We start from the raw sequence: 22,589 nt of genomic DNA on the forward strand, positions 1-22,589 counted from the left end.
GTTAAAGAGCTAAGCACTTCAGATAAGAGAATACAACCTACAGAGTCAAAGCACAGATTCCAATTCAAAGCAATCACAATGTTAACAATTTATGTTCTGCTGGTTGGCACTTGACCACTGTGCGGGTCTGCAAAACAAAGAGGTTGTCTCCTATTACAGTATTATAGAAGAAAAAAATCAACTATTTCACTATTTTGTTAATAATCAGTCCCAACCAGTACCAGTAACCTGTCCACTGTGATTTGCCATTTCTTTTTTGTGAAATTTACTAGCAATTTCTGAGTGAAAAATATTTCAAAGTAAATCCTATTTTTTCCCTTGCATAATTTCCAATATATGTGTATAGAAAAGAAGAGATGTCGCTGCAAGAGGGAGGGGGATTTATTTTAATTAAAGATTACGAGGGCACATGCATTTATGATGTGCAAAATAATGATGTGCACTGATAAATCATTTATAATAAATACTGCAATATTCCATAAAAGTGCATAAACATAAACGGTTGTCCAATAAAAAAACACCTGCAAGTCAAGCACACTCTGCAGAGAAAGCCTCAATCAGCTGTTGAGGAGAATCTTTTAGCTTTGTATCGCTAAAGTCACCATCAAATCAAAATTGACCATTCTTATTTTTTTACGGAATTTTACAGTATTTCTTATAAATGATTTATCTGATCCCTACTATATAGGCGAAAAACACAGTATGTCACAACAGAAGTAAGTCCTGGTAGCTTTCTCTCTCATGTGTCCTCAAACTATTCTACATTTCCCAAAATCCCCACTCTCGCCCTGTGCTCTGTTATATCTCACAAGGGAAAACTTTCCTTCTGTTGACCCATTTCAAGGAACATTTTCACATTCTTCCTCACTCTGATTGGATCAGTGCCTGAGGAGGATTTGGGAGTGACCAGTCAGTCTCTAAGAGGGTGCATATGGCATGACTGACTTTTAATGCAGCGTTATAATTGATGTGTGCATATCTCTCTAAAGGACTGGATCGGGTTTGGCGACAGAGAGAGAGAGAGAGAGAGAGAGAGAGAGAGAGAGAGAGAGAGAGAGAGAGAGAGAGAGAGAGAGAATTGAGAATCATTGCCACAGATCTGGACTATGAAATGCCGACAGAATCTCATGCATTCTCATTAAATGAGTTATTTTAATTCTCATTTTAGTCTTAATGAAAACACGTCTAAAGGCTCAAGCGGTTCAGTGGACCATCTTTGCTCGCTTAAATGAAGCAAAAGAGGGAATCATGCTTCTAATCATAAAGTCCTGATTGAGACATAAAATATTCAAATATTTTTGATAAGGTGCACAAGAGTGGCATGTGTTCCAGGTGGGTGAAAAAAATCCTTACAAGGATGATAGAATTTATTATCATGTTCGTATCTGAAGGATGAGACATCTGCGTATCTGAGAACTAGAACCTGTCAAGTGTAGCCAAGAGCTTTAGTAGGGTTTATGAGCGTTTCGTCCGGCCTGTGATGGAGGATAAGAAGACGAGATGTTCCTTCTCAAGGTCACAGACAGAATGGAAATAACCTGATGTTCAGAACAGGGGATTTTAAATCAGCATGCAATCTAGATTGGCCTCATTTACTCAATAGACATTTCTTGTCTTTTCGTGAATAATTGGTGCATGTTATTCAAAAAAAAAAAAGGACATATTCTTTAGCTGATATAACCAAGCCTTCAACACTTACCACCTATTGAGACCACTTTTCACTATACAAGTACAGTCAGTTACTGCTGGAAAAAATCAAGTCTGCCCTACTTTTTTTCTAATTTAATATTATATTTCTCTCTGAAACAGAGGGAAGCAAAATGGGTTGTGAACATAATAATTTCAATGATATGAGAAAACCCAGTTCTGTCATTACAACTCTCTGAGTGTTTGGCAGGTTAATTAATATGACAATATTAATATGTTTGGTCTTGGTGGAATAGATCTGCTACACTGCTGCTGCTGCAGAGCATTTACGGGACTTGCTACTGTCAATACATACACAACACACTGCTGTAAGCAAATAAGACATGCTGCTGCTGTACAATATACATGCATGAATAACCCGTAGCAAATCTATACAGGTGGAGCTGGGGAAGGTGGATGGTTTCTGAAGTGCACTGCAAAATGCGACAGCAAACGCTGACCATTTGAAAGTTGAGCAGCAAACTCATTGGCTGCTGATACATCAGGAACCAATCAGCTGTGCACTATAGAGAACTATGTGATAGCAAGCAGATTGTTTTAAGGACGTATTAGCCTGCGCCATCTAGAGTTTCATGATTTCCCATTTTACACTCTATATATCACAAATCCTCAGAAATAACGCTCTACTCTCTAAGGGGTGAGTCCTACGCTATCTCACGACCAATTCGTACGAATTCGACGAGTGTGGGAAAATTGGCTAATTCGTACGAATTCGTACGACCTCACTCGTACGAATTTGAACGATTTGTCAAAACTCATGTGATGGGTAGGTTTAGTCAGGGGTAGGTCATTCGTATGAATTCATACGAATTGGGTAAATCGTCAAATATGTACGATTTAGGAAAAATCTTACTAATTCGTACGAGTGAGGTCGTATGAATTTGTACGAATTAGCCACCTCGTCGAATTCGTACGAATTGTCGTGAGATCAGGCTGGTGAGTCTTATGAAACCTCTTAAGAACATATGGGTAACATCTCTCTCATATTTCAGCACAAAAGAGAAATAAGATTTTATTTTACATGAAGAAAGTCTATTTTATGACATTCATGACTATCGTGCTTTGTTGTGCTAACATGAACTGATGCATATTTTTATTTCTTTATTCCATTAAGGTTATGCGAAATATGTGAATCATCCTTACAATTTTTTGGAATTTACTCTTAAAACGTCAGTATGCATTATGATAATGGCAATTTGGGGGCTGGGGGGGTTGGGTGGTGGTGGGGGGTGTTGTTCTTAATGGGCTTCATTTTCTTGACTTTCTTACGTTAACATTTAGAATTTGGGGTGAAATGGGACCTGGCCATGTTTTTGTGAGATTCAACGGAATAGCCTGAACAACCCGAAAAGAGGAGTGAAGACTATCTTTCTTGACATGCTCCATAGGTCAAGGGTGAAGTATTCCAACTAAAGCAGAAAAAAAGGAAATTGTAAAATCTTCCATGCCTTGTATGTGTAATTTCAGATTGATCAGATAGTGCACTGGAACTGCACAGATTTGCTGGATAAAAATATTGAGTTTCCACCTGAGTTGCATCTAGAGGCAAAAAGGAGCTTATTATTCAAGATGTTGGAACGGAAGCCTGAGAGACATGAAGGAGAGAGCGGTAAGTTCATGTGAGTGGTCACTTCTGTAATTGCGTGCATGTTGAACACACTGTGACTGTATCTTGCAAGCTCTTACATGTAAACACAGACTCACACACAAACACAAACACAGAGCATGCAGATCGGAGCATTTACAGTTGGGTGAATCAGCTCTCCCATGCCGCCTGTGTGCATTGATGCTGGAAATGATAGCTCCATTGCTCCTGTGTATTTGCAAAAGTCTCCATATGTTCGTCAGGATCTTTCCTGCACAGCCGTTAACTTCCCTTCGGATTCAGATCACATTATCAGCCGGCAGATCTGTCCAGTTGGGCTGACGTTACAGAAGATTTTAGGAGATATATGTTTGCCCTTGAGATGCTACAACCAAATGTTGCTTACACCATAAAGTGCATAGAGAATAAAAACTTATTTTCTTTTTTGCTACCCACTAGGCTGCAGAAAAGTATTTGATGTCATCAACAATAACTGAATATTGTACATAAATATCATGAAACATGTTAAGGTCATTTTTAACCTTGAAAACACACACGTGTGTGTGTGTGTGTGTGTGTGTGTGTGTTGAGAACCTTATTCAAAGTAAAAATGTTATCAGCATGTATTCTCTGGTAATTAAACCCATGGCCTTGGCAATACGAGCGCTCTGCTCTACAGTAACAATATACTGTAAAACACAAATATAATTTCAATATTTATTTTCTTTTGAATGGGGCTGTAAGCAGGATGTGTTCTTGATATGAGCTTCACTCCTGCGCTAACCACTAGGTCGCGGCTCAACAGAGAAGCCAAACTGTTGATTTGGTGACATGCAGCTCATATAACTATTTCTGCATTGTTCAAGATAATTGAATACATGATTACGTTGTTTTTTTTTCATGTGAATGATATTTTAACGTAACAACAAGTGTGGCCATTTATAACTTGAATGTGCAAGGCTTCCGTTGTCATCCACTTCCAGTTATTTTTACCTGTACAAAACAGGTATTATCATATTATTTCATATATATATATATATATATAATTGTGAGATAAAAAGTCGCAATTATCTCTTGAATTGTTTTATTCCGTGGTGAAACAAGCTTCCATATATTTGTATATATTTTTTATGGATACATTTTTTTAAGAGATTTGATAAGATTACTTTTCCAAAAACTGTAATAGCATTTTACTGTAGAAACACATCACAATTCAGAATTACAATAATTATGAGTTCGGACGGTTCCCCCTGGACCGGACTCGCACTGAGCCCCACCCCATGCTTGGGACGGCCCTAAATGACCCATTACATCTATTACAGTTTCTTATCGTAATCTGAAAAGGAACTTGCAGTTAAATGTTTACAGTTACAAGTTACGATCATTTTATAGTAGATCCCTGTTAAAAAGAGAAACCAACATATGCTGTATTTTGGATGCTTGGATGCTATAAAACAAGCAATAACCATGGAAATTCACCCTGGTTTTAAGATAGTTTTCTCTCAAAAGAGATACCAGTCAGTTTTATCGCTGAAGCACTTTCTGAGGGTCAGGAATTGGTTAGCCTGCCTTTCTCTAGCCCTTAAGTCTGTCATATCCTTCGCCGTGGGAGGGAGGGATGGAGGGAGGGGGATCAAACAGCCCAGTGGCCTTTGAGCCCATGTTGACAACTCAGGACTCTTTGAGTACCAGGAAAGCTCATGAATATTGCATTTGTTGCATCAGAGCTGACAGTGACACAGAAGAACTGACATTTCTGAAACAAACGTCTCGCTGTGTTTTGTCTAGGTTGGATTTTTTGTTGAGCCACTCGTGTCGACATGAATTAGAGCCGCTGTGGAAAAACCTGGTGATGTCGAACTGAATTTGGGCGTCAAATGCTAATGAAGCATATTACAAACAATGAAAAACCAATTGAAGGCAGCGAAAGAACCACAAGCCACGAGCGGCACCGCTAAAGAACGGAAATTGCCATCCGCTCCCAGAATGCCTTGCTGCGGTTATTGTTTTGTTGCCGTTTCTGTTGTATGTGGTGCTAGACGTGAACGCTTTGAACTCGACTAAATCTGTAGTAGTTGTCTGCATTCTGAGTCTCGCCACATGCTGCTTCTTTCTTTCTCCATTTCCTATAAACCTTGTGATTATGGGGAGTTCAGCTAAATGTCTTTCTTCTTGTGAAAAGCACAGCACAGAACTCAAACTTTCACTCCACCAGCACACTGACTTTTTACTCGCATTGAAAACTGGTCTCAGGAGCATGTGAGAGACAAGCAGCCAGAGCGACTCCATCAAAAAACAAGGAGCCATTTTAACAGCTCAGTAGGTGTAGAAAATGGGACGCCTGCAAAAAAAGGACCATCACAACGCTTAATGAGATATGAGCACACACACTGCCGCAGAATGCGTCCGGCTGTTCAGCTTCAAGCGACACACTCCCTCTAGTGAGCATGTGAGCTCATGCCTCGGGATGTGTCTGCGTGAGCGGAGAGTGAGTTTGTGAGACCATGAGCCACGGGAAGCGTTCTGAATAGGTCGAGAAATAATTCTCCCTTTCCATTTGTAGTTTTAACAAACACATTGCGAGGAACTATTTGTAGCATCTCACTCTTACCGTCTTGCTTTTTGTGAATGTGGGAAAAATTAGGCAATAATATGAGAATAATATAACATACTGCATGACATTAAGTAAAAGAGACAACATCAGTGAAATACAGAAGAATGCTGACCTCCAACCATGAAAATATATTTCACGTGCGTTGTCATCTTAGTGTAAACATTACTATGTTTTAAATATTTTTGAAATAAGTCTCTTATGCTCATCAAGCCTGCATTTATTTGTTTTTCTTTTTTAATATATTTTAAAATGTAATTTATTTTCTGTGATGCAAAGTTGAATTTTCAGCATCATTACTCCAGTCTTCATCAGATGATCCTTCAGAAATCATTTTAATATGCTGATTTATTATTTATTGTTGGAAACAGTTGGCCTGCTTAATATTTTTTTGATAACCTGTGATACTTTTTTCAGGATTCTACGATGAATAAAACGTTTTTTTTTTTTTGTTTTTTTTTTAGAACTGAATTTATTATAAATAGAAATATTTTGTAACAGTATACACTACCATTCAAAAGTTTGGGGCTTTTCTTTCTTCTTTTTTTGAAAGAAATTAACACTTTTTATTCAGCAAGGATGTGTTAAATTGATAAAAAGTAATAGTAAAGATTTATATTGTTATTTTGAATAAATGCTGTTCATTTTAACTTATTATTCAGCATAACTGTTTCCAACACTGATAATAACGGAGTATCAAATCAGCATATTAAAATGATTTCTTAAGGATCATGTGACACTGAAGTAATGATGCTGAAAATTCAGCTTTGCATCAGAGAAATAAATTATATTTTAAAGTATATTAAAATAGAAAACCGTAATTTTAAAATGTAATGATATTTCACAATATTACAGTTTTTTCAATATTTTTGATCAAATAAATGCAGGCTTGATGAGCATAAGAGATTTCTTTAAAAAAATATTAAAAATAATAATGTTTCCTAACTTTGTTTGAATCTTTTTGAAAGAATTATCTTATGCTCATCAAAGCAGTATTTATATAATCAAATATATTGTTATAGAAACAGGAAATATTGTGAAATACCATTACATTTTTAAATAAAGGTGTGTGAAAGACTGCAAGTATGAAAGACTGGAAGTGAAGAAATGCCGATGTGTATTTGTGTATCTGTGTTATGTGCACGCAAATGAGCCACAAGAGCTCAAGAGGTCATCTTTTGGCTCATTGGCATGTACATAACACAGAAGCACACACAAATGTCCATACAGAACAGAACAGCTCTGACCTCTTGGGCTCTTGTGCCGGTCACGCTCACATAATATGAACTCTCCATTGGTGGAGATACAGAGAAGCTGCATTTCTCAGCTCACCTCTGCTCAAACGTGTAACACACAGACTTATTTTCACACTCACATAAAGAAAGGTCTAAGCCGTTTCTCAGATAATACTTTACCAAAGCCCTGGTTCAGTTGGCACCCAGACAAGATAAGACATGACTTTGACCAACATGCATTTTAGATTTATGAAAAAGAGCAGTATCTCCTTTTTGTGTTCCTATAGAGAACAAGTTATACAAAGGAGAGTGTAAAAAAAATTACGAAAGGTGCAACCTGATTGGTCTGACAAAGCAAACTGCTGTTTATACATCATTATTAATATGATTGCAGAGATTATGCAAACGTGCGAAACATTTCTCAAACTTTAGCTCAGAACTCCATCTAATGCTTCCTAAATGAATTCACATACACTGTGAACAGCAAAAAATGGTCAATTGTTCTGTAATATGCTCAAATTAAAATGAATTAGAAGGGAGGGTGAAAAATTACACATTTAATGGTTTCCAATGAAATCAAAGGCAGTATCCTCAGCACTGAATAATAAGTGGTAATATGAACTTTAAACTGGAAAAGTGGAAAATTATGCGCTTTAAAAGATTTATAAAGCTGGCTATTTGCATATTTGCACAGTTCCATTGTATGCTAATTAGATGGGCCATCTAGGTATTCATATTCAAAATATATTAAATCTCAGCCGGAAGAGGTCAGGTCCTGCTATACCCTGTAAATATTAATTGGCCTCTAACCTTGATAATACACACTATATAAATATGTATTTAAAGTAATGGTTTTCCCAAAAAACGGGGATTCAAAGGATTGGACACATATCAAATGTATTTAAATGCTTTTTATGAACTTTTAATGGCATTCTGAGAGGGTTGAACTCAACTGACTAAGCGCAGAGAACTGAGACTAACGGTGTAATAATGGTAAAGAGACAAAAGTGTGCAAGCCAGGGAATATTGCAGCATATACAGCCGGATAAATATCTAGCAAAGCTCTCACTGTTAACCAACCAGTGTGATTTCTCACATGTTGGACCGCAATGTGTTTTTGGACGAAGCTCAGTAAATAAGGATCAGACACTTTTAATTCACTCTTTCACAGTCTTCCCTTTGGCAAACATGCTCGGGATCGTCATAGCAACAACCATGGTGAACAATTATAGCGCTATTCAGCGACTGTGTTGAATGGGCACAACAATAAAGCACACATACGCATGTATACAAACATGCTCGTGCTGTGCTATCCTTGGCCATTTGAGTGCCTAGGCAAATAAGTTATTTCTTCTCCCTTGTTTTGCTATCTCAACATTCCATTTTTCTTTTGACACCTCTTTCATTCATCTCTATATTCTTCTTCCATGCTCTCTCACTGTATCACTCTCATTCTGTCTCTCTTCTTTGAATTTAGAGTCAGAGTTGAGATGAGATTGGAAACTTCCATGTGCACATGAACAGTTAGACATGTAATAAGGGCTGAAAGCAATTTCCTCCCTGCTTTATCAAACTCTGAGAGACGGGCAATAACCACATATAGTAAGCCCCGACTGTCTTGTTTATTATTTATATCAGGTTGATTAGGATCCGAGAGTCACGCACAACACACACAGTGTTGGTGAGGCGCCAATGTTCTCAGCGAAAAACATTTACTTGATTTCCTTACGCATCTGCTTGCATTTGAAATTGTTTAGATGGAGACCTGACTAGTTACCTTGTTATATCCACCAGTTACTAGGAATGTCATTGAAATAATGCCCAGAAGAAGACAACAATAAGGGAAATGAGTGGACATGTGAAACCTTACACACACCATCATGATAAAACAAAACTACTGACAAATGTATTGTTGTGTCAGCAACATAAAAGGATGCTTGTGCACCATTTTTGGGTAGTAAAATATGTTCATGGATCAACAGCCTTGTTGATCTTGGAACAACATTCTAATCAGATTTGAGTGACAAGTTTACAGTTAATGGCAAGTTTAGGCTAACAACCAGGGTTAGGTGCTTCTACATCAGTGTTATTCACCTCTCATTTCCCTCTGATTTTAGGGAGAAGTTATGGGTAGGGTTATGTTTAGGGGTAGGGATGGGGTTCGGACTATGTTCTTAGATAGAAATGTTTTTCTAGGAAAATGTCTTGGCAAAATCATGGCGACTGAAACAGGATATCAAGGACAGCAAGAAGAAAATGTGAGGTGGCACTTTATCCACTGGGAATTGATTAGATTATGGAAAATTGTCTTGTTGGAGGGAAGGGGTTAAAAAAAATCTCTTCAGAATAAAGTATACTAATCAATTGTTCACAATAAGTCTGGAGATGTAATTTACTGTCAAACAGTGCATCCTTCAAAATGCAGACTTAAATGCATGAAAAAAAGTCTTTCTCTTCCAGGAAAAGACAAAAATATTGATTTTTGCCCAATTGAATGCTTTCTAGATTGAGAATGTACTCTCCAGCTTAATTATAAAGCCCACCTGCCACTTAATGCTTCAACATGATTCACATGACCATAGTTTTCAGAGTCTTCAACCTCAGATCAACGACCTCAGATTTATGATTGTTTACATTGTCACCAAGCTCTAGTATCAGTATTTATCTGTGCACATCATTGTTTTTGTTTTTTATCAAATGCCCTTGCTATATTCATTTAAAATAACTTTCCCTCCCTCTTGTAGAGACATCTCTTCTCTGATGACATGTTAACTGGCGCAAGGGTGGGGCAACCTGTCACTCACATGACATCACACCAATAGCAAACCAAACCAAACCAATTTTTTTTTCATGTTCAAGAAGCCTTTTCACTCAGATATATGTCAAAATAGGGAAAAAAAGACTCACAACTTCCGTTTCATGTCGACTTAAAGTTATTACATACCTTAACTTCAAAGGTTTCTGTGAAGCTTTAAAACTATATTGTGAAAAGGGCCTTAGCTGTACAAAAAAAAAAAAAAAAACTGCAGTTTTTCAAGGCTGTGATGTAAACTAAAGGCTGCTAAAAGCCCAAACTTAATATTTCAAAAGGAAATACATCAATACAGGAGAGAAAGTTTATTCAGCATATTAATTTCAGTCTCACTGCTACAGTAAACGTCTATCATGAGGGTTTATTGTTGCACAGCAATGACCTAGAGCTGTTTTAGACTGGGAATTCTTCATAAAAGTGTTAGATAAAATTGTGTGAGTACTGTAACACCTAGTCTTATTATTTAGTAAGGGTAAACCAGAGACCTAAGACCTGGGCTGCACCATAAACACAAGTTAATTGGGTGTACAGTATAGGTCAAAGACAGAATAAAATTAATTAAGTGAAATCGATTCTTGGTTGCAAAATCTACAAAAGGCCAGTGTTGCCATAGTGATACCAGCACTCAGCAATCTTTTGACACAGTTCTAGAATTTTTCACCAAATGCATTTTACAAACTACAGAAAGACCACACTACAGTTCGCAGAGCTCTTCTTTTAGACCCTGACACGACTCAAAACACAGACTATAAGTACTGTAAGTGCCTGAACCGCACAAGATTCTGCTCTGCTGAACTCTTAAAATCCAGCCTGTTTTCTCTAGCATCTGCAGACACCTAAGCCCACATCTACAGAGACTTTTAAAGAACAAGAGCCTGCATTTTCTATTAGGCTCCTCTTGAGTTTCCATTAGGCCTTCCAAATAGGTTATAAAAGCATTAAATGTTAAAAAGCAGTTCAACACCAAGGAATATTGACAGATAAACACTTTCATGCGTCACACTTTACCTCAAAGTGTTGCTTTAGCAAGAAAAAATGGGACAATCTATGAAACGAGTGGCTTTTACACTTTGATAAACTTTTTTTAACTTAAGCTAAATATATGTGAGGACAAACTTAGGTATAGGAAATAGCTCAGTAGGGAAAATATTATGGTCACAAGGTTGAAACATATTCTTGTTTGTTAACAACTTATTATTCTAATATTTAAAAGTAATACATACTTTTAAAATGTAATTAAATAGAAAATTTTTGTTTTAAATTACAATGATATTTCACAATATTACCAATTTTAATTGAACTGTAATTTTGATTAAATAAATATTGGCTTAATAAGCATAAGAGACATTTTTGACTGCAACGCACTGTAAAAGTTGGCACTGGCTATGCATGTGGGGGGAAAAAATGGCACTTGTTTGTAGAATGACCCAATTGTTGCACTATAAAGTACCTTAGTTTGAGTATCATTTATTTAAAGGCAGAATTCGATATTCCCTGACAAAGCATCTCCTTTTTTTCTCAGTCTATGTAAACAAAGAAAACATGGGCCAGGCCAAGCAAACTATCACATCAGCAAATGATACACATTTTCCTTCTGAATAAGGAAAACTGTAAACTCAACTTGTTTTGAGTGCAGCGTTTTGGGCCAGAAAAGCATAAGACTTGCGAGAAAACAAACAGTGAAGATGTCAGAAAGAGTAATAATGTTAATGCAGTTTATTTTGATTTTAACCAGCAGTGATGATAAGCTAGGAGATTAGTTTTAATTAGACAGTGTGTGGATAGACTGGTGGTTCTAGGGAAGAATCTGTCAGCATTAGTCTGCATCACAAGCTGCTGCAAATGAACATGAAACACACTCATAAGGACTCTCTCTACCAAACACACACGAGTGTACAGAGTTTCTCGAGCTGACCGTGAGTCCACAGGACTACAGTCATGTCTTATTCATCCATCTTTTCCCTGATTAAAGTGTGAGGGAGAGACACTTTCAGGGCACGTTTACTCTCCCTGAGAGAGGACACAACCACGGTCCAGATGAACTCTCGGGATGCATACACGGTGTGATGGATGTTTAATAGATAAGATAGTAAACTATCTTTTAAACTAACCATGATTCTAACATATAAACCTTACTCGCCCTTTTAGGTCTAACATTCTAACACAATGTACTAAGACGTTTTATTCTTTGGCTAAATGTATGTTTCCTTTTTGGCGAAAACTCGTGACTTTGGTTGTGCGAGTGTAAAAATAACAAATATGGAAAATGAAACTATACAGATGTCTAGTTTTCAAACCTTGTGATTATGAAGTAATCATTAAAACATAGTTTGGTTCTATCTAGTAACAGAAGGGTTTGTATATGAAGAACCAATCAAATTGTAGGGAAATTATGTAATGTTTCATGTCATTTTCGCCATGCCCCTATTCTATAAAAATTGTTGTATTCCTGTTTTCTGGTGGGATTCTCTCTGAAATTTGTCTGAGATCCTCCGGCCGTGATTAATTCTTCTTCTTGGGAGAGATTCTCTGAGAACTCTCCTGGCCGTGATTAAAGCATTTAAAGGACAATTGCTGTGCATCAAGTTAGTTAGGGAAGCAAGTTAGTTAGGGGAACAAGTTAGAGTATAGGATTAGACCACTCAGCTGAAGTCGATGTGTATAGGGTATAGGGTTAGACTCGGCCGACGTCGACTGTAGACGCGCTAGAGTATGAATATTATAGGAAACTAAAGTCAACTGTAGACGTTCGGGGACGTCGATTGTAGACGAGACCCAGGTACGTAGTTAGGTTTAGGGAAAAATCTACCACAATGGTCAACAAATTGTGAATTCTTTCACAGTCATCTGTAGCTGATCACTTCTTATTGTAATCCCGTTTACTAGAATACATTTAGGCCACTTTCATATGGTTCTAAATGGGATATGGACATACGGCTAAAACTAACAGATCTAGGCAGGTGGAACTGGGGGAGGTGGAGGGGTTCAGAGGACTGCAGGAATAGCTTACAGCAAAAAAAATAAAATAAAAAAATAAACCAGACTAATTAAATGTTGAGCAAGCAATCACATTGGCCAATCAGCTTGAGCCATGTGGTAATGATGTGATTGCTTGCAGAATGCATGTAAATATCAGCCTGCGCACTCTAGATTTTCCTGACTGGACTAGATATAATATATCTATAATATTATATATAAACAAACACACACGAACACACTAAATTATACTTATAAATTATCTAATACTTTACAATTATGTATAATTATTTGACAATTTGTAATAATCTATTAATATAATAATAATATTTATATATAATAATAATATAAATATAAATAATATTTTTTACTAATTTATTTACATAATTCTTCATATGTGACCCTGGACCACAAAACCAGTCACATGGGTCACTTTTTTGAAATTGAGATTAACTGAAAATTGAATAAGCTTTCCATTGATGTATGGTTTGTTAGGATAGGACAATATTTGGCCGAGATACAACTATTTGAACATCTGGAATCTGAGGGTGCAAAAAAAATCTAAATATTGAGAAAATCGCCAGGGTCACATATTCATACATAATTTTTTTTCCTGAAAGGTCAGAACACCATTGTGGATCATTCCAGCCTAATCTAATCCCTTATGGTTAGATCAAAATGTACTTGAGCTCCCTGAATCCTAACACATCTTCCAGAGCACTATTTCCTTCAACATGTATCTGACAGCACCACATTTTAAAGTGATTTCAACAAGATATGCATTTGATATCATAGCAGAGTTTTTTAATCTACCTCGGAGCATTGTCACACAGCCAGTCTGTGAAAGAGAGAGAGAGAGAGAGTGAGAGAGAGAGAGAGAGAGAGAGAGAGAGAGAGAGAGAGAGAGAGAGAGAGAGAGAGAGAGAGAGAGAGAGAGAGAGAGAGAGAGAGAGAGACAGACTGTTGAGCAGCCCAGTGGGGAAAAAAGTGTTTAACGCAACAGAGATGAAACCAAATCACATCTGACACTCTGTTATATCAGTGTAATTAACATAGGGGGACAGATAGATGCAGAGACACCCTTGTTGCTTGCTCTGGTTCAGCGGCCAAGCGTGTGATTATGCCGGAGTGTTCTCGTCTCTAGTGGTTTCAAGCCCTACTACTATGTCTCCCCAACAATGGAGATAATGGCTACATTTAGGCACCTTGCGGTTCTCACCCTGTAGATGATGCTTTTTGTAATGAATGAGGATTTGTTGGATGTGTTGATGTTGCATGCTCTCTGCACACAAAGCTTGGAGTGCTGAATATTAGGGAGATAAATGGCATATAAATGGAGAGGTTGAATAAAAGGAAATGAAATTTTTTTGCAGTTCCAGATACAAAAGACAGTGACACTGGGTGTTTTGACGTATAATAATTGTTGATTTCTCCAAAAATGAACAGCTTTTAAAAATTTTAAAGGTGAACTGTAGCATTTCTGCGCCATCTGCATCAGCTAATCGAATTTGATAAAATATTAAAAAATAATAATAATAATAAAAAAAATATATAGAAATACATACATTTGAGAGATTGGGAAATCAATGCACAAATGATTTAATTATATTGGTCTCTTCAAGCTGGGATAGAACAAAATATTTTAACACAAAAAAAAAACACTCCAACTTTACATTTTCCCACTTTTTTTATTGTATATCCTAAAACAAATGAGTCTACTTTTACTTGGGGGTAGCTAAGTGTGATTTTGTTCACAAATCATGAAAAGTCAGCCAAAACCTGGTCTCCAAAGACAATCCTGAAGATAAATCGTTGACTGTACCACCAGCTCTCACCATGAGGACCTCAGCTTCAGAACAAAAGAGCCAGGAAACTAATGTGTAAACACGAATTGGCGGTTGGGGGCATATGCTACTTTAGAATAGCTAAATTATTTATGACATTCCATAGCCTTGAATGTTGAGCTAGTAATACCAGTAATTAGCATCCACACTAAATAAACAAACCTCTCTACAATGCATTAGTGGCACTAAATCATGTTCAGGAGTGACTAAATAAGTTTGGCTGGCTAAGAGGGCTTAAAATATTAAAATCATTTTGAAAAAAAGTAGGGGCTGTATCTAAAATATTATAATTATTAATAATATATTATTCAGTCGAATATACACTACTGTTCAAAGGTTGGGGTTGGAAAGATTTTATGATTTTGAAAGAAGTCACTTATGCTCACCCAGGCTGCATTTATTTGACCATTTTGAAATATTATTACAGTTTAAAATAACTGTTTTCTGTTTTAATATATTTTAAAATGTCATTTATTCTTGTGAGAGCAAAACTGAATTGAATCCAGTCTTCAATGTCACATGATGCTTCAATCTAATATGCTTGATTTGATACTCAAGTTACTATCAATGTTGAAAACAGATAATATGCTTATATTTTTGTGGAAACCGTGAAACATTTTCAGGGTTTTTGATGAATAGAAAGTTCAAAAGAACAGCGTTTGTTTGAAATGGAAATATGTTGTAACATTATGTCTTTGCTGTCACTTTTTATCCATTTAATGTATTATACATTTGAAGCCAAATGAACAACAATTGAATACTATATTCATCCTGTCAAAAACAATTCAAGCAATATTAACTTTAACTCTTGGATTGTACAGTACACATTAAATGGCAAGTAATTTCTGTACTAAAAAAACAGCAAAACGCAAGCCATTAGTTGAGCAAATGGCAGGCCTTGCTCAAAGAGACAGCACTTCTGTTCTGTCACTATGGTGCCATTTCAACTTTAAAGAAGGTGCCGTTTTTGATATCAAAGTTGATAAAGAGCAAGTTTACAAAGAGCAGTGGATACACCAAATGGCACTGAAACAACTGAAAGAGCCATCAAAGTCAAACAGTGTATAAAATATCCTCATTCAAGCCCAACAAGTGTCTTCAACAAACACCACCCTGCTTTCCAACAAACTAAGACAGAAACCTGACAGATGTGTGAATGTAAATATCCCATTTATGAGCCAACATCATTCAGCACAAAAGGGCAAATACCTCCAGGCAGGACTTCTGGAGTACATGTTGAGTTACATAAAGAGTGTATACTAGGAGAACAGATGGTTTGACAGAGGAGTGAAGGAGGTCTTAGATGTGAAACGCTGCAATGCTGTTTTCCCAATTCACAAAGCAATCGAGATTCACACCATGAGAGAAGCAATTCCCTAAGGTAACATATCAGAGAACCTCCACTGTCCTTCAAACCAATGAAGCCATTCGTATGTAAAAACACAACCAGGTGGTCCTAAATAAATTATAACTAGATATAGTGATATACGCAAAACATAGCTCAGCACTATTGGGGATTGTTGTTGGGAACGTCCAGTTTTAAACAAACAAACCAATGCCAAGTTCTTGCCGTTGACCCCCATGTTTAGTGAATCGCATGATGGCGTAAATATAACAGTAGGGAAACACTATTTGACAAAGCTCATTTACCGCTTATATTTTATACTTAGGCTTTCAGTGAGGTGTTTCAAAGAAATCCTTGGTGCATATGACAACAGGGTCTATAAGAATGACCCAATCTCAGTAAAGCAGGACTATATCAGAATCCATTCGTGCGTGCCAGGCTTACAAGTTGGATCTTATGCAAATCAGATGCTTTATTTTCCTTTTGAATGCATGACATCAAAAGCATGATGGGAAATGTGAATCATAAAATAAATAAATTACATTTAGTCTAAGAAACAAAACACCAGTGATAAGCTCCAGTGGAGTGGATCCATATAGTCAGTACTTCTTCTGAAGGTGAAATATCTCTTAAAACGGTTGTTTTAAAAAATTAGCTTCTGAATTCTCTCAGCCGACTTCATCTTGGGATGCTTTTTAAACAGTGTTAAAAGAAATTCACATGTATACTGGGGACTTGGAGAAAAAAATATATATTATATATATAATATATATCTATATAGTATAATATATATTAATATATATTAATAATATATAAATATATATTATATATAATTAAATTATATAAGCAATAATAAAAAGCAATAATAAAAAAATAAAACCATCCCGAAATTTAAGTCATTATAATGCGAGATTAAACTCGTTAAATTTCGAGAAAAAAAGTCGAAATACAATCTTGAGAATAAACTCATTAAATATTGAGAATAAAGTCGTTGTGTTTCGAGAAAATACTCGTTAAATTTCGAGAAAAAAAACTCGAAATACAATCTTGAGAATAAACTCATTAAATTTCGAGAATAAAGTCGTTGTGTTTCGAGAAAAAAACTTGTTCAATTTCGAGAAAAAAAGTCAAAATAATCGTGAGAATAAACTCATTAAATTTCGAGAATAAAGTCTGTGTTTCGAGAATAACGCATTCGATCAGTGTTCATTGCATAGCCTACTGATAGAGGACATGGCAGAGTTGGATCACTTGGTCAAGCTATATTTTAGACTTTCTTTCAGTAACAAAGAATAGAACATTCTTAGGTCTAGGTCGGTCTTTTTAGAAGAAAAAATCAGTCCAATTTGCGCGATGTACTCGCTTTTGTCCAACATGAAATTCATTGAGGTTTCGTGGTTTCCCAGGATACCATAAGACGCATTATTAAACTTGTTGATCCTCAAGGTGTGGAATTTCGACGAAGGAGACGCTTGAGAAGACGCCAGTACACTTGCGCTGGCCCAAATACACTCTGGCATATGGACAGCTATGATAAATTAAAACCGTACGGCATTGCCATTAATGGCTGTATAGATGGTTACAGTCGTTACATTCTGTGGATGGAGGCGTACACAACCATGGTATCCAGGGAAACCACGAAACCTCGATGAGGTTGATATCAGTAGGCTATGCAATGAACACTGATCGAATGCGTTATTCTTTACATTTCATTTCGACTTTTTTTCTCGAAACACAACGACTTTATTCTCGAAATTTAATGAGTTTTTTTCTCGAAACACAACGACTTTATTCTCGAAATTTAATGAGTTTATTCTCAAGATTGTATTTCGAGTTTTTTTTCTCGAAATTTAACGAGTTTTTTCTCGAAACACAACGACTTTATTCTCGAAATGTAATGAGTTTATTCTCAAGATTGTATTTCGACTTTTTTTCTCGAAATTTAACGAGTTTAATCTTGCATTATAGTGACTTTAATCTCGAGATGGTTTTATTGTTTTATTATTGCTTGGCCCTAATCCTCTTCCGTAGAAATGTACATGTAGGCCCTAGGGACATTTATTTTTTGTTTACAAAAGTAATTTTAAGTATTTATTTAGGCGTACACCATATAGATCAAAAGGTTATGGTAATAAGAAGCAAATTCAGTCATCTGCATCCAAATTTTTGACTGTAAGCGCCTCCTGAAGAACATATTAAGTGATTTCTTACATAAGAGCAGTGACTGGGACCAGAAACCTGCAAATATTGCACAAAAGCTTTTGAATAAACAACATTATGCAAAAGAGATTTACTTAACATGGACCTGCTATGGGGGAAAAAAAATCAAATCACACATTCTGCCCTTGCACACTTCATTCATCTCTCATAAAACCTCCAGCCAATGAAGACAAAGCTCTCCAGCAGGCATGCAAGCAGGGAAAACACGCTTGAGTAGGCAGTCCCTGAACAGGACAAAATCTTTCAAAATGGCTGCTTCAGTCCTGAAGATAATTATAGGAGATTTACAGCTGCGGGGATGAGGGACGGGACCTGGCGGGCAGTAACCTCTGCTTAAAATCGCTGTAAATGTTTCACTGACAACTACTAACAAGTTAATAGAGCTGGATGTAATATGTCTAGACAAGGCCTGAATACACGCTGGACTATCTGGTTTCATTTATTGTACTTTTTTTGTGCAAACGGACACAAAGAAAGACAATAATGGATGAGGCGGTTCATTTGATAAGGGTGAGCATTTTATTGTTTAACTGAGTCTGATTCATATAACAGCTGGATAAATTATTTTACAAATACAGACCGGGCTTAAACGAGAAAGCATAGAGAACCTGTGGTAGAGCGATTCTCTCAATCCACTGCCTGTTGCTTCAAATTAGTGCCCTGGGACAAATCTGACAAAATCACAGGTCTTGGATCAGTTTCCTAAAGCCAAATACAAACCTTAACTATATAAGCTAAAGGCCAAAGCTGATTCTTGATCAGTGACTTCAGACTTCATTTAGATCTTGTACTGAAAACCCATATTCTGCATTTAAAATAAAAGTTTTTAATGATAAGAAGTTTCAATAATGCTTCTTATTTAAAACTATGCATCAAATTAATTTAAGAAAACCTTCCCCTTCTCTATAAAATTCCCTTTGCTGCATGTCTAACCCAAAATCTGCCTTTATTCAGTATTACTGTTATGAATTAAAAATTCAACCTGATATGTACAATGCTTATGTCTTGCATTTTAACTACTAGAGTGAGAGACTTGAGACACATAGATTAATATAATATAATATAATATAAAAGTACAGACATGCGCAGCCATACATATTAAGATTTGTATCCACTTTCATGGCTTAAACATAAAAATCTGCTCGCTCGCTCACTCTCTCTCTCTCTCTCATCTCTCTTCGTTTCAATATCATCAAACACCACCTGTCTGTTTCAAAATCCAAACAACTAGGCAATACTCTGCAGACATGCTTAAGCACAAGTCCCCAGTTCTGTTTAACTTTAAGCATTTGAAGCATTTATTTGCCCATGTGCCAGCCTCAGTCTACAAAATCGACTAGATGGATCTCTGAATTATTGAGTATTATAAAGTCTCCTATTTTGCCAATCCAAAAATCTCCAATCCAAAAACACAGACAGTGCTGCAGGAGGCTCTAGCCAACAACCTGCTCTCCAAGCACATCGTTTCATCAGAAAAATATACAGACAGTAAAAGATCTTGCATTTGCAGACTTTACCCCAGCAGATTTAACTGAATGCCATTTAGAAATACGTACATTTACAAACGTAAATTATCATTGCCAGTGAATATCATTTTAGTAGCACAATGAAATACATTCCAGCTCATCGCGAGAGGTCCTATTGTGCTTGATCTCTCTCATGCTTCACAAACAGGTGGTTAACACTCCGAACAGGTGTTTTCTGTAAACATTTAGATCATCTCTGCTAAAAAGACTAAGCTGGTTTGCTGGCCAAAATCCCTGTAATAACAGCCTAATAAGATAGTTTAGATTTGATGAATATGGTCTTTTCACAAGAAGTGTTTGAGGGGTGAGCGTTTCAGGAAAGGTTGGGGAAATGCTCATTATAAATTATATAAATTATATGGCAGAATTGAATGACCCTATGGAGTCAAAACAACATGCGCATGTTTTCCCAGCGAAGTTGTCAAGAACTCTTGGCAACAGATCAAGACAGCATGGACCAGATAATATAGTATTGCACAGAAGTACTGGATGTTGCGGACTTACACTGCTGTTTTTTCCAGACCAGTACACGACTGCGTGGTTGTGCGCGGAGTCTCCAGCCAGAGCAAAAGTGCTGCTGGCCAGTTTGGGTTCGTCTGGTCTGGAATCCGATCCTCGGGGATCATGCTCATCATCCCTGTTCCAGCGAACTTCGGCGCGTTTACTCTGTCCGTCCACCCGCACACCGGAGGTCTTTCTCTGCTCCTCCGAGCGGGTATCAACGCTCCGCGCGCTCTCCAGAAACTCAGGCACGCTTCTTTTGACTCTCTCTGATGCGTCCTCGGATTCCAATTCGGATACACTTTCCACATATTCATCCGAAAACAATTCTTCATCTAAAGCGGACTCGGTGAAGTTCCTCAAAGGCGCACGGGAGTTTATCACCTCCGCGTTTCTTTCCAGTTTCGGCGCAATCCCTGGAAAACCATCCACCTCTCGTCCAGTGGGTACTCCAATATTCGGGTAAAGAACTGTGATCAGCTTGGGTTTCTTTTGATCCTGTCTCGGATATTTCCCAGAATCGGGCGGGTCACGCAGATGCTCATCCCCTGCGTAATTCACTTGCATTGGCGACATACATGGCGCGCAACTTATATCTGCCTTTACATTTGGAAAAACATACACTGAGGAAAGAATAAGCCAGGTAGAAAGAGTAAAGTGAGCGCCAGGGAATACACGCAGACCGACCTCCATCGTTAAAAGAGATTTTGGGGAAAGCTTCTCCCCTCCCTCCGACTCTCAGACGCGCAGGGAAGCAACTCCAGCGAAGTGTCGGGCTTTAAAGAAGTGCTCCTCAGCTACACCGCTCACGTTCAGGGATGTGATGATGGAGTAAGGCTGCACATAGGGGAGGTACTGAATCCAATCCAAGCCGCTGCTGCGTCTAGGGAGAGAGAGAGAGAGAGAGAGAGGGGGAGAGAGAGAGGGGGGGAGAGGGGGGAGGGGGGGGGGGGGTATCGTGCGTATTACGGTTGAAAGTCTTTTATTTTTATATAGCGAATCACATTAAAATTAATACACTAGCATTTTACTGCTTATGCACAAATAATTAGCCTACGCTTGGGCTGGATTAGTTACTGGTTTACTAGAACTACTTCAGCATTTCTAAATGCAAACTGGAACTTATCTGTTTTATATAAACCATAATACAATAATAATATTATTTTTTTTATTAGGCCTATTATAATTATAGCCTATGGAAATTGTTACAAATAAATAAATAAATAAATAAATAAACAATTTTCGTGCATTGACATTTGACGGTGATTTATTATGTCACGCAAAAAAAAAAAAAAAAAACTCGCACGAGTCGTTTGGCCTGATTTTATTATTATAATAAAATCAACCCAAACGACTCGTGCGAGTCTTATGAAGTCACAGCAATTGTGTCATCGTGTAAATTGTAAATTGCAAGAAGTAGGCCTATACACTTGTAAAAGAATAAATAAAAAAAGGAAAATGAAGTAGCCTATACTTGTTTGAATTATAACTTCAAAGAATCGGTTGATTTAACCAACCGGAGAGGAGTTCCTGTGAACTGATTCGCTTCTCAGATTCAACTCACTTAATTTAATAATTCGGTCACAGCTCACTGACTGGAGTGGAGGATTATTAAGCAATTATTTGCTTTTGAATGACTTCTGAAGATTTAAGACTTGACACCTACTCACTCATGTGGACCACCTGCCTACGGTGAGTTATGCATCCTTTTTGAGGCTTATATTCTGCATGACCGACAGGACTGACTTCAACATTCTTCCGCAGAACACAAAAGAAGTCATACTTTGGAACGACATGGTGAGTAAATGAAGACAGAATTTAAATATTGTTCTTAACTTTTCCTTTAAGACTTCCTGTTTGCAAAGAATACAACTGACTGCTTTAATCGCTCAAACCACATAATCGTACACATACCCAACATCAATTTCTGAAGATGTGTTGTTTCTTGTGTGGCTCACTAAGAAGAGGCGGCAGATCTTAGGTTTGGCACGTGCACGCGCGCAGCAGTGACATTATTCTCTTGTCATGGCTAGACAAGGCGCTCTATGTAGACAGGGACAAAACTGCAGGAGCTCAGCGTGGAGAAGCAAAGTCCTCACACATCAGCGCACATGGACTGCAACAGTAGGAGAGCTTTCTTCTGCAGAGACGGGCGTTTTAGATGATCCCATACTGTTTAATGTTGTCTGTGTGGGTTGGGGTCATCTTTGGTAACACTTTAGTACTG

At 37.2% G+C, this 22,589-nt stretch overlaps 1 protein-coding gene across 1 annotated transcript in view; it reads right to left on the minus strand.

Moving 5' to 3' along the window:
• Positions 1–21,219, minus strand: part of sorcs3a (sortilin related VPS10 domain containing receptor 3a) — a 240,313-nt gene extending 219,094 nt beyond the window's left edge. The window contains exon 1 of the mRNA XM_084096471.1: positions 20,366–21,219. Within this exon, the coding sequence (XP_083952597.1) occupies positions 20,366–21,055 (690 nt within the window). The 5' untranslated portion in view covers positions 21,056–21,219. The remainder of the gene's footprint in view (positions 1–20,365) is intronic.
• Positions 21,220–22,589: the final 1,370 nt, after the last annotated feature.

The sequence above is a fragment of the Abramis brama genome, assembly GCF_963993115.1.
Source record: "Abramis brama genome assembly, chromosome: 2".
In the NCBI taxonomy this organism is placed as follows: domain Eukaryota; kingdom Metazoa; phylum Chordata; class Actinopteri; order Cypriniformes; family Leuciscidae; genus Abramis; species Abramis brama.